At 53.4% G+C, this 12350-nt stretch overlaps 1 protein-coding gene across 1 annotated transcript in view; it reads left to right on the top strand.

The window, feature by feature from the left end:
* WNK2 (WNK lysine deficient protein kinase 2) overlaps positions 1 to 12350 on the top strand; it is a 123057-nt gene that overhangs the window by 32264 nt on the left and 78443 nt on the right. Inside the window, exons 2-3 of the mRNA XM_069472094.1 lie at positions 5585 to 5757; positions 6932 to 7152. Of these exons, the coding sequence (XP_069328195.1) occupies positions 5585 to 5757; positions 6932 to 7152 (394 nt within the window). The remainder of the gene's footprint in view (positions 1 to 5584; positions 5758 to 6931; positions 7153 to 12350) is intronic.

The following is a 12350-nucleotide window of genomic DNA, read 5'->3' on the forward strand; positions in this document are numbered from 1 at the left end:
GTCCTGGCTGGTACTGCCCACCTGTCCCTTTGCACTAATTTTTGGCACAGTTTATCATTGCATATTTATGTGTTTTCTCATCTACTGTCTGTTTTCTCCATGAGGTTATAAACAGTGGTTTCCCACACACCCAAAGCCTTCATGACTATCTGAGTGACTCCAGCTTCAGAGCCTGGGGGACAAAGCAGCCAGCTGTCTACTGACACTCTGTTCCCTATGCACTCACTGAGCCCAGAGACTTCCCGGAACCAGACCCCCACTCTCTCCCCACTTCAGGGTGAAAGGGTGGGTGAAGAGCCTGCTGGGCCCCCAGCCAGGGCTAACTGGGAGTGGCAGGGGGTTAACCTGGGGCTAACCAGGAAGGCATGGAGCATGCAGCATCTCTGGGCTTCCTTGGAGCAGTGGGGACACTCCTGCCCCCGGACGGTGACAGGGCCACAGGGAGCACACACATGTGGTTGAGGCCTCATGCTGTCTGCCCCATGGATGTCGAGACTTTTGGGTGTGAGCACTTACTGATATGCAGGGAGGTGAGTCCTTGGGGAGGCCTACTACCCCCCAATCCTAGCCCAGCACTTCACCTGGGGCCCCCATCCTGGGCCACTTCTGCCTGCTTGGGACAGTTCTGGACAGAGACGCTTGAGGTTTTTTTTGGTTTTGAATCATGCCTACATGGAGCTGGAGAGAGGCTCACAGCAAGCTTGTGTCCAGGACTGTGGTCTTGCTGGTTCTGGGCACCTTCCTTTGCCTGTGTGTGTGTGTGTTTCACTTTCTCCTGGTGGGACCTGGGGTTGCCACGAAGTTCTGCCCCTCGAAGGGGTTGGTTCTTGGGCTTTTGCCCACCTGAAAGGAGAATGCCACAGAATCCCAAAGGCAGCAGGTGTGCAGCTTGCAACTCTGGTCATCACCCATTGGAGCTGTTCTGGCAGATTGGGGGGCCCCAAGAAGTCTCAGGAGGGGACCACTTGCAGACACCCTGGCACATTCAGGGTAGGAACCTCTAAGATCCTCTTAGTCAACACCCAAAGCAACATCTGGTGTGTTTCCCTAGGCAGCCCTGGGGTGCTGGGAAGGCCCACTGGGGCCAGGCATCATCTTCTGGCCACCTGGCCATCCAACCGGAGCACCCCCTGTGTGGCCTCACTGCCCAGCTTGGCCAGAAATGTTTTTTCTCTTTATCATCTGACTGATGACTTTCACCATCTATGAGGGAATGGGAGCCACTAATTTATGTAGCACCAGGGACTCGGTAGGAGGAATAGTGGTGCTAAGTGACCTCACCCTTCCCCCCACCAAACCTTTAAGAACAATGTGACTCTGGCAGGATTTGGAAATCATTTCCTAGGAATCAGATGCATCCTTCCTACTCTTGCTTGGTGGCCATGAGCCATCCTGGTAGACTGATTAATGAATGAATTCACTCCACATGTTTATGATGTGCTGGTGGCTGGGTTGGCTCTGTTGTCCTGGACTCACCAATATAATGGGGGCCGACCAGCAGTGGACAAGTGACAAAGACTTAGATGAGCTCTGTGTGGGGCCCGTGGGCAGCAGGCCCTACAGGTGGGCTCTGGTGGTGCTGAGGGGGAGATGCTAACTGACCTTTAGACTACCAAGCCATGTGTTACGTGGATTAAAAATAGCCCGGTGGTGTGGAATAAAAATAAGGTCTCCTCCTCCCTTCCCAGCCCATCTCCAAGAGGCACCATTGTTAACCGTTTATGATTTTCTTGTCTTTAATTTATCAACTTTAGCTGGCGTCTACCATGGAAAATGAAGATGGTAGCACATTCGGGATACTTTTCTTCCACCTCTCATTTTTTGTTATCTATTTAGAATGTGAACATTTTGCTGTGAAACCACAATGATATCTTTTATGTGTTGCTGTTGGTTGATGCTAAAATACTGGCAAAAATAACTTACGCTGTATATGAGTCTGTGAGTTTTGTCTAGAATCAAGGACTAGGCCCACTGAAAGGGGATTGCAACTTAAACACCGTTGCCCAGAGAAGGCCTCCTGGGCGAGCTGGCCCAGCCAAGCCCCCCATCTGCCCCCCAGCTTCCCTCATCCCCAGGGACCTTGAGGGTCATCTTGGCCACATGCCTTTCTGTTTTGTTGTGCTGTTTTGTCGAAATGCTTCTCCAGTAACTTGTCTTACCTAGAGTTTGTGAGAAGTCAACTGTGGGTACTTGCATGTCTGAAAATGAGTTTGGACCGCCCAACTTGATGTGCTTGGCAGGGTGTAGAATTCAGAGTCGGCACTTTGAGGACATTGCCTGTACCCAGTGTCTCTGATGAGACTCGCAGCCTGTCTGGACCGTTCCTTTGCAGATAGGACTTGCTCCTGGTCCTTGGGATTCTGAAATTTCACTGGAACAGGTCTGGAGGTGGGTCATTTTTCGTTTTCTCTGACCTGGCCTTGGCAGGCCCTTTTATTCTAAATTATTCCCTTTCCAGCTCAGAGAAATGCTAATCTGCTATCTATTTATACTTTTGATGTCTGCTCTTAGAACTCCTGTTAGGCAGTTGTTTGACTTTCAGGTGGTTCTTTCATGTCTCTTAATGTTTCTCTCTTATTTTCTTTCTTTCTTCTACTTCTCTCATTTGGTCTTTGGATGTTTTCAATCTTTTTTTTTTTTTTTAAGATTTGAAAAATTGAAGTGTAATTTACATATAATGAAACACACAGAACTTACTATGCAAGTTGAGCTTTGACAAATGCACACACAGGTGCAACCCATGTCCTCTGTTATGACATGAAACATTTCCTTTGCCCCTCCCAAATTCTCTCAGCTCCGCTTCTACCCACCTCAGAGGCAGCTGTTCTGATGCCATTCCTCGTGCATTAGTTCTGTCTTTCCCAGAGTTTCGCATCAAAATGGGATCACACTGGACATAATTCTTCTGTGTTTGGCTTTTTTTGTTCAACGTGATGCTTTTGGCGTCTGCCTGTGGTGCTGAGAATCAGGAGTGTGTCCCTTTTTGTTCCTGAACTGTGTTCCTGTTTGGGTGGGTGTACCACAGTTGGTTTCCATTCACCTGGCCGTAGACATCTGGGCGTTTCCAGGTGGGGCTGTGATGAACAGAGCTGCTGCAAACATCCGTGTGCCCGTCTTTTGTGGACTTATGTTTTCCTCTCTCGTGTGGTTCCTGGAAGGGGAGTGGCTAGACACAGAGCAGGTGCCAAAGACTTCTCCGAGGGTGGTGCCACCTGAACTCCCAGCAGCAGTGTGCGAGGAGGTGTCAGTTGTTCCCCAGCTGCACAGCAGTAGGAATTATCACTCTTTTTAATTTAGCCTTTCTGGGGGGTCTGAGGTAGTAGTATCTCAGTGTGGTTTTTAATTGGCATTTTCCTAGTGACTAATGATGCTGAGCACCTTTTCGTATGCTATTAGCTATTTCTGTATCTTTTCTGGTAAAATATTTGTTCATGTATTTTTTTATCATTGAGTTATAGGTGTTCTCTCTGTATTTTGGATCTGAGTCCTTCGTCAGATATATGCGCTGAGAATAGTTTCTTTCAACTTGTGGCTTGACTTTTATATTCCTAAATAAATACTCTATCTATTTATTTATTTATTTTGAGATAAAGTCTCTTTATGTAGCCCAGGCTGGTCTCTTAACTCCTGGGCTGCAGTGATCCTCCTGCCTCAGCCTCCCGAGTAGCTGGTATTTCAGGTGCATGCCACCATGCTTGGTTTAAATAATTGGTTTTGATGAGTAGAACATGTTTTCATTTTATTATCTAGAGTAAACATTAACTTTTTCGTATTATACTTAATGTTTCATTGGATTACAGAATATCTTGTTTCTAAAAGATTGAAGTCAGCGCCAGGTTTTATTTGCAAGAGCTCTTTTTTTGTTGTTGTTCCTTTTTAAATAGAAACTTGCTCTTATTTGTATATGTCAACTTCTTGGGTCTTTATGGGAATAGTAATTAGATTTTTTGAAGTTGACCTTGGTCTCTGAATTATTTGTTCTTCTGGGTTTGGCCATGCTGATGGTTTCTCTTGGTATCATTTGGCCCTGTCTGTGATCATCCCTGTGCAGTCTCACCGAGGAGTGAAGGGCCTATAAGGGTTTCTGTTGTGGGAGAGGGGTCTGGCGGGCTGGCAGGAGGAGGAATGGCCTGAATGGTACAGCCGCCGTTTGGGATATGATTCCTTAACAAGATGAGTTTGGTTGTAATCCTGTGGCCCACTTCTCCTCTCTGTGTTGTATTAGTCTGGCTTGATGTTCTTTAGGCCCTTTCAGAAGGATCTGGGGGTATTGGTTTGCATTTCCTTTTAGCTCTGAACTCTCCCTTCAGCTATCCAAACTCACCTGCTTTCTGTCTCCCTGGAATTCCTCAGAATTTTGCTGTTCTGTCTTTACTTGTGCTTATGGTTTCCTTCTGAAAATACACGTTTCTTTTCTGACATTCCTGTGGGAGGCAGGCCTTGGTCTGTGGGCCTCTTGGACAAGGACCAGGAGGTAATGCTGGGGGCACGAGCTTGGGTGGAGGTGAGAGGAGTGGTGTGTATTTGGGGTGGGGAGAGGCCTCAGCCAGGCCCATGGACGTGGGATTTCATCCCACGGGATGAAGTTGGAAACACAGAACCTTCAGGGTTGTGTGAGCTCTTTGGGTTTATTTTGAGTGCTCCAAGTGAGAATCCATTGAAGGATTTCGGGAAAAGAAGGGCAGGATCCAGGTGGGCTGCTGGGGGCAGTGAGGCAGGGGCGGGGTGTTGACGGATGGGTGAGCGTGGACAGGGTGGTGGGAGCTGAGGGGGGATGGTGGATGCTGGAGCAGGTGGGGGCAGGGAGGGTGGTGCTGGGGTGTGTACGAATGTGGTGTATGGTCTTGGTGGTCCCTTCTTGGGACTGTGGGCAGAGGGTGTATACGGGGGACACCCAGCAGCATGCACGTGACGAAGGTTCCCAGATGATGATGGTGATGTTTGTCTGTTGCTCCCTATTTAAACTTGAAGTCAGTGGTTAGTTTGGCTGGCTCGAGCTGCGCACAGTGGCTTGGGGGTCCAGGGAGGTGTCTGCTGTGTCCTGCACCAGAGGGCCCTGGCTGCTTGCTCGTCAGTTTTGGTCTACTGGGGCTTCTCTTCTTCCTCTGTCCTCAGCTCTGGTCTTAGGCACCTGTCAGCGTCTCCTCTGGTTAATCTACTGGGTCCTGAGCACTTCCTCCAAGTTGTGTATACATTAGAAGTAAACTGACATTTTGTTCTTTTAACAAACACTCAGAAAGTGAATGATTGCTGAGGGAACAAAGGCCTCGAGATATTTTTATGGAAAAAGTACACGAGCTTGTCAGGGTGGATTTATGGGACCTCTCTGGCTCCCCAGAACTTCTTTTTGCTGAGGTCCCTTTGCATGGTCTGCATCCAGGGGTCCTGGGAGCTTGACTGTCACAGTGCAGGTGGCCAAGTGCCCGTTTCTTGCAGCCACTCAGTTCTCTGTGGGTAGAGAAGGGCTGGTCCTGCCACGTGGTGCTACCAGGACTTGCCGCTGCCTCTGAGGCCTTGGGCCAAACCGCCCAGTCCCCTCCTGCACCCAGTTTCCTGCCCACTCAGCATGTCTCTTTCATTCCAGGACCGGAAGCTCACCAAGCTGGAGCGGCAGCGGTTCAAGGAGGAGGCAGAGATGCTAAAAGGCCTGCAGCACCCCAACATCGTGCGCTTCTATGACTTCTGGGAGTCCAGCGCCAAGGGCAAGCGGTGCATCGTGCTGGTGACCGAGCTGATGACCTCAGGGACACTGAAGACGTAAGTGCTGCTGCTAATGGGCAGGTCCTGGTGTGGGCACAGGGCCACCATAGCTGGGTAGGACAAAGTCCTGTGCTGTGCCTGAGGTCCAGCATCCCACCTCTTAGAGGTGTGATAAATCTGTGTCCTCCTGGCAATAGGAAGCCCCTTCCCCAAATGGGAAGAAACAAATCAAAGCAACCCGGCAGTTACTCCTAGCATTTGGCTCTCTCTGGTCTCCTGTGACAAATGTGACCTGTCCCTCAGACACGGGAGCTGTCCCTTCTTTCCCTTTCTGCATGGGACGCCAGGAGGTTGTTTGTGCCCCCGTTAGATGGTTGGTCTGTCTGGGGTGCCTGGGCCTTGCTTCTGGGTTCTGTTTCTGCCTGGGAGCCAGCCGGCACATTCTGGAGGCTCAGAAAGCAGCTGCAGCAGATGTCAAGAGGCCGGGCAGAGCACTGAGCAGGGTGCACAGGGTCCCAAGGATGTGGACATGGTCAGGGAGGGGTCTGGAGCCGGTGGCCATGGCAGCCTGTCTCTCCTCGCTGAGTCCTCTGTCTGCACTATGGGGATGGGGGCTTCTCCTCTGGGTGCACACCCTGGGTCCATCTGAATCGTTTTGACCCCTGTGGCCTCAGGCAAGGCCTCAGCATTTTCTCTCACAGGTGAATGCATAGTGATGGGACAGTCTCTCTCCCAGCCTCACCTGCTGCCACCTCCCAGGGCACTGCTCAGAGCAGGCCACACAGGTAGCCAGTTGCAGGGGTTGGCCAGTTGTGGGCTTGGCATTCTTGACCTCTGGCCCCCACATCCCCTCATCCTCACCCTCACCCTAAACACCTGCTGGTTGGGACTCTGTCCTGCCTCAGATGACTTACAAAGCCAGCCTGGCACCATTTCAGGGTGAGATCAGGATGGTGTTTGGCAGGAGCTTCAGCAGGTGAGTCCCCAGTGTGAGGGGAGTGGTGGAGGATGGTGAGCCCGGCCTGCTGCCTGCCCAGGGGCCTGGGTCTGGCTGGTGACCCCTGGCAGGGGCAGAACTGTCCAGCTCTCCTCTGTCACCTTCACTGCCTGTCGTAGGTGGGCCCTGCGTGCACGTGGACAGACTTAGTACCGGGCCTGAACAGCATTAGGCGGGGACTTTGCCTAGGGGCCGCTGCTGGTGAGCCGCGTGGTAAGCCTCCCCCCGCCCCAGGTACCTGAAGCGCTTCAAAGTGATGAAGCCGAAGGTGCTCCGCAGCTGGTGCCGGCAGATCCTGAAGGGCCTGCTGTTCCTGCACACGAGGACGCCGCCCATCATCCACCGCGACCTGAAGTGCGACAATATTTTCATCACTGGACCAACTGGGTCTGTGAAGATTGGCGACTTGGGCCTGGCCACCCTCAAAAGAGCATCGTTTGCCAAAAGTGTGATAGGTAAACCTGTTTCTCCTCCTCACTGGGCAGGATTTGAGGGGCCGGCGAGTGTCCGGTTTTGTTCAGACACCGCAGATCTGGTGTGGGAGGCCCCGTGGGGAAGTGTCTGGGCAGGGGGGCCTCGGGCAGGGGGGCCTCAGGCCGGGCATCCCAAGTGGCCCCTCTAAGCCTCCAGTGGCTCAGCCTGGGGGCCCTGCCTGCCGGGTGGATGTGCTGCCACGCGAGCCAGGACATGCTGACCCCACTCCCTCGCTTGCTTCCAGCCCCCGCTCTTTCCAGACTCCGGCCCTTCGGCTCTTCAAGTTCACTCCCTGGCTGTGGGTTAGGTGCTAGCTCTGATTGTCTGCGAGGGAGGTGGGCCGGGAGCCGACGCCCGCGGTGCGTGTGGGCGCTGTGGGCACTCGGAGGGGGAAGGAGGCCATGACCACAGAGGAACTAGGGAGGTTTGTGGCCAGCGATGCTGGAGCTGGTCTCAGCAGACGGGGAGGTAAGCACGCAGGCTGTGAGGCCCAGGGAAGTGACAACTTGGGGTGTCTGGGAAACACACATACCTAGGGGAAGACATAGAGTGGATGTTATGCTCAGGATGAGGAATTCGGGTTGCTGGGTATCTCTGGCCTCTCCTCATCCTCAGTCCTCAGCTCAGACCCCCCTACTCTGAGCAGCCTTCTCAGCTGCCTTTTGGGGTGAGGTACTGGGCCCTGGGGCAGCCAGCCCAGAGCTGCTGTGCGGAGACGATGGGGCTGCGTCATGCCGTGTGCCTGGCCCCAGGCGTGCTCCTGTCACAGTGGGCACCAAGTGTCCACTGGTCCAGGATGGGTTCTCGTGGGCTTTGAAACAAGCTTGTGGAGGGGCCTCGGAGCAGCTATTTCTGGGGGTTAAGATGCCCAGAAAGCTCCAACATGTATAGGGCCAGCAGCTCGGGTCGGGGCTCAGGAAGCCCAGATGGGGTCAGGTCGGGAGATGCCCCTGTGTGCAGACCTGGCGAGCCCCTCGGTGTGAGGGCTGGTTCCCCACAAGCAGGACGGCGAGTGGTCAATCTCGGGGCTTTCAGAATTCATGGTTTTGCTGCACGTCTGGGGACAGAGCTTGGCCTGTTTGGGGAAAATGAAACCCTAGGAGTTGCTTTCGTGTGTGGTATGTTTGGAATGTGACATCTGGGGCCTCTGGCAGTCCTGTGAGGAGCCAAGTGATGGGGAGCAGGGGCTGACACAGGCCTTAGTTTCCCCATCTGTGAAATGGGTGGGGTAGGAGAGGGTCTGCGCTCCATCCCGGAGGGGCTGGGAGCCGCGGCCAAGGCTGTGGAGAGCCCACACCCCGGGGTGCTGAGCTCCCCACAGTTTGGGCAGGTTTTGCCAATTTGGCCTCGGAAGTGGTGGGGTCCTGGTCTCAGGCCCTGGGCATAGGAGGCAGGAGGGCTGCTTGGGGGTCTTCCACCTCAGAAGTAGACATCAGGACGAAGCACGACCCACACCCCAGAGCTCAGGTGCCCGGCAGAGCCCCCCGGCTTCCCCTGGCTGGTCGGCTCCCTGGCCTCTTGGAAACGAGATTTGAAGTTTTGGGGTCAGGTTGAGCTGAAGTCTGGGTGTTTCTGGCGGGCACAGTGGGACCTTGAGCCCCACACGGGGTGTCACATACTTTTGCTCAGCCGGAGCCCGGGAAACTGTGGTTAGAGAGGCTGTGACCAGGAGTGTCCTGGGTTGCCCACACTCCTGGAAAATGAGTCATGTGACGCCCTTGGGGCAGTGGGCAGAGAGGCCCTTAGCAAGGGGCCAACAGCTGGGTGGGGGGCTGTGGCTGGGTGAGGGGTGCCCACCAGCACCATGGAGGGCCCTCCTTGGTAGCCCAGGCCTCTTACCCAGGCGTCCCCACAGTCTGTGAACAGGGGCTCCCCTCAGGCCTATTAATAGGAAGCTGCCCCAGGCCTGTCAGTAGGGTACCCTGACCTGTGACCCTGGTGGTAAACGGGCTGAGCCCTCCTGGGTCTGTGTCCTCCTGGGGTCCATGGTGCCATCAGAAGGGCAGCCTCAGGCCGTGGCTCCATCTCCGCAGGAGGAGGGTCCCCCTCTGAGATGCCCTTGGGGGCAGCTGGTGCTGTGGCTGTTCCTGCTGTGGCTGTGCAGGTCTCCTGTCATAGGTGCTGTGGTTTGCACTTTCGATGTGTCCTGTGTGAGAGGCCTGGCTCGGGGCCGGCTTCCCAGGGCGGTTCCGGGAGAGGAGTGGAAGGACTGAGGGGATGGTGTTCCTGTGCCTGGAGCTGTCTTCCTTGTGAGGGCCCCGGACATTACCCCTGGGCCCCGCCCAGGTGCCAGCTTCTTACACAGATGTGTGTTCAATGTTGCTAACCAGGTTTGGCCTCCTGGGCCACCCACCCTCACAGAGTGCGTTTGGCTGCTTTGTGTGTGCTGGGCCGGGCCTGGCTGGCCCTGAGGGGCATGGAGATGAGGGAACACAGTCCTGCTGCAGGTGTCCACGGCTGCACAGGCCACGTGAGTAAGCAGGGTCCTGGGGGCCTTGGAGGTGCCCTGCCCATCTGGAGGGCTTCCTGGAGGAAGTTATTGATGGAACCAGGCCTGGCGGTGGATGAACTAAGAGGCCAAGGTGAACTCTGGAGATAGTTGTTCTGGAAAAAGTCTCAGGCTGCCTGAGATGAGCTGGGCGTGCCAGGCAAAGGATGGGAGAGAGATTGCGCTGTTGGACGGCCATGGGTACATCATTTAGACCTTCCTTGCAGCCATAGAGAAGTCCTGGGGTGACTCTGGGTGGTGTGCAGTCCCCCTAGCAGGTGCTACCTGCCCGTGCACCCCACTGAGAGACAGGGAGGTGAGTTCTGCCTGTCTAGTGAGAACATGGATGAGGGCTGTGTTGGTTGGATAGTTAGGGCTAAGAAATCTTTGATTTCCATAGGGAAGTTGTTTGTCTTTTATTACAGATCTGGAAACAGGCAGACTCTAATGCAGGGTGGTTTTCACAGGCTAAAAGGTGATTTTAAATGCGCCAGGCTAGATCAGGTCCCTCCCTCCTCTCACTCACCGCCCACCCTCCAGGAGCTGAGACGGCCTCACAGCCACACAGGCTGAACTGCAGCCACTTCTCTTGTTAAAAAGAAGAAAGGCCACTCTGACGGAGCCCTGTCTGCCTCCTGGGGGGCAGCGCAGGGGCTCACAGTACCCGATGACGTGGGTCTCGGCTGGCAGAGTGAGACGGGGCTTGACATCCTCACCTTCACGTACACGGCTATCTACAGGGACCTCGGGTGTGGACAGGTGTGCAGGAGGGGGCTGTGGGCGGGGACTCTGGGGCTGACAGCTGTCCACAGAGCAGCATGGTAGGTGGAACTGTCCACTGGACGCACATGTATGTGTATGAACCGTGTTATTTTTAAAATTATGATTTGTTTTAATTTTTTATTTTTTTTTTATTTTAGAGACAGGGTCTTACTCTTCCTCAGGCTGGTCTTGAACTCCTGACCTCAAGGGATCCTCCCGCCTTGGCCTCCCAGAGTGCTAGGATTACAGGCGTGAGCCACCATGGCCAGGCTAAAATTCAGATTTAAATGGCCACAGTGTGAGGGAATGTGTGCCAATGTCCAAGTATCAGCATCCAAGCGCATGTATAAAAGTGGGCGTTAGTTATCAGGGTTCCTCTGCCCCCACTTGCAGCTGCCCCCCCACCTGCTGGCAACCCCAGCTCGCCCCCAGAGCCAGGCCGTTCAGGCCTTGGGTGTTTCTTGCGGAGCAGGGTCCTTGGTTCCTGAGAGTCTCAGAGCCCAGCCAGAGCCCAGGAACCCTGCTGCCTCCCGTCTGGACCCTGCGCTGTGCTGGCAGCTGGGCGAGTGGGGTCCCCACAGGCACCAGGGACTGGCTGCTTCAGCTCCTGGCTTCCTGCCCAGCAGCCCTGGGGATGGGGCTCCCTGCAGTCTCCTCCCTTTGGACAGAAGTGGCTGGGCTGAGGTGAGGGCTCAGGATGTGCCCTTGAGGCTTCTGGTTGGCCCCTCCTAGCAGGAAAGGGCTTTGTAGTGGTCTTCTCTGCTGTCACAGGGCAAGTCATCCCTCAGGGTCTCAGGGCTCAGGTAGTGTGGGTGTCATTGTGGATAACTGAGAAGGCCCTGGGGAGCGAGCGCTTCCCTCCTGCAGCCGGGGGCTTCCTGGTGAGTCAGCTGCTGCATCTTGCTGTCTGCCCAGTGCCACCGTGGAGGGCCCTCCTTAGTGGCCGTGATGGTTTAGGCCCATCCGGGACAGGCCAGCAGGGTGGGAGGGGACAGGGAGCAGGTGTTCACATTGTCACCAGGCTGGGCTTGCAGCTGTAGCTCAAGCCGCTCCTGCCTGTGGCCCCCCACCTGGGGCTTTTGTGGCATCTGTGCTTCCTGCCCCAGCCTGGGTAGCACATTCACTATTCAGTGACAAGCTTAGCGATAGAAAGAAATTTTGAAATAGTAAATTAAAAATTCCCAGGGTAGCAAATTTTCAGTATAATCATGTGGCTCAAAAATCCAAAAGGGTAAAATTCCCAATGGAAGGTCCCTCTGACTCAAATTCTGTTATTTCTCATGAATTCTTCCAGAGTTCTTTATGCATATACTTACATCTAAACATACATTCTTGTTTTCCCCATTTTTATCCAAAATGTTGACTTTTCTCTGATGAACATGTAATACATGTTAAATTGAAATGAGTAAACAAAACTCTAGCATGTGCTTTTTAATGCAGTAATGAGTTTGCATCTGCTCTTTAAAAGAAACTAGAACATTTTGAAAATCTTTCAAAGTCAGCAAATACAGAGATGTTGAAAGCAGCCTTATTGAAGTCTCTGGTCCCCTTTATTTTTGTTTTGCATTCAGCTTGATAGACATTCAGTAGGACCTATTTTAATTAAAAGTTTTTTTTTTTTTTACAACTGCTGTATTATTAAAGCAAAAGATTATAATAGAAAATTTAGAAACCCCAAACCAGTGTAAGTAAAAGAAATATCAGCTATCGCCTCACCTCCCAGATATCATCTCACTGTGTGTGTGTTGTTTTATATAGATTGAGACCAACGAGCATGTGTGTGTCATCTTGTATCATTTTACTTAGCTGTCATAGGTTTGCCATGCCCTTGAAACTTCAGTGCAGGCTGGGCGTGGTTGCTCATGTCTATAATCCCAGCACTTTGGGAGGCCGAGACAGGAGGATTGCTTGAGGCCAGGAGTTAGAGAC

The sequence above is a fragment of the Eulemur rufifrons genome, chromosome 7 (assembly GCF_041146395.1).
Source record: "Eulemur rufifrons isolate Redbay chromosome 7, OSU_ERuf_1, whole genome shotgun sequence".
In the NCBI taxonomy this organism is placed as follows: Eukaryota; Metazoa; Chordata; class Mammalia; order Primates; family Lemuridae; genus Eulemur; species Eulemur rufifrons.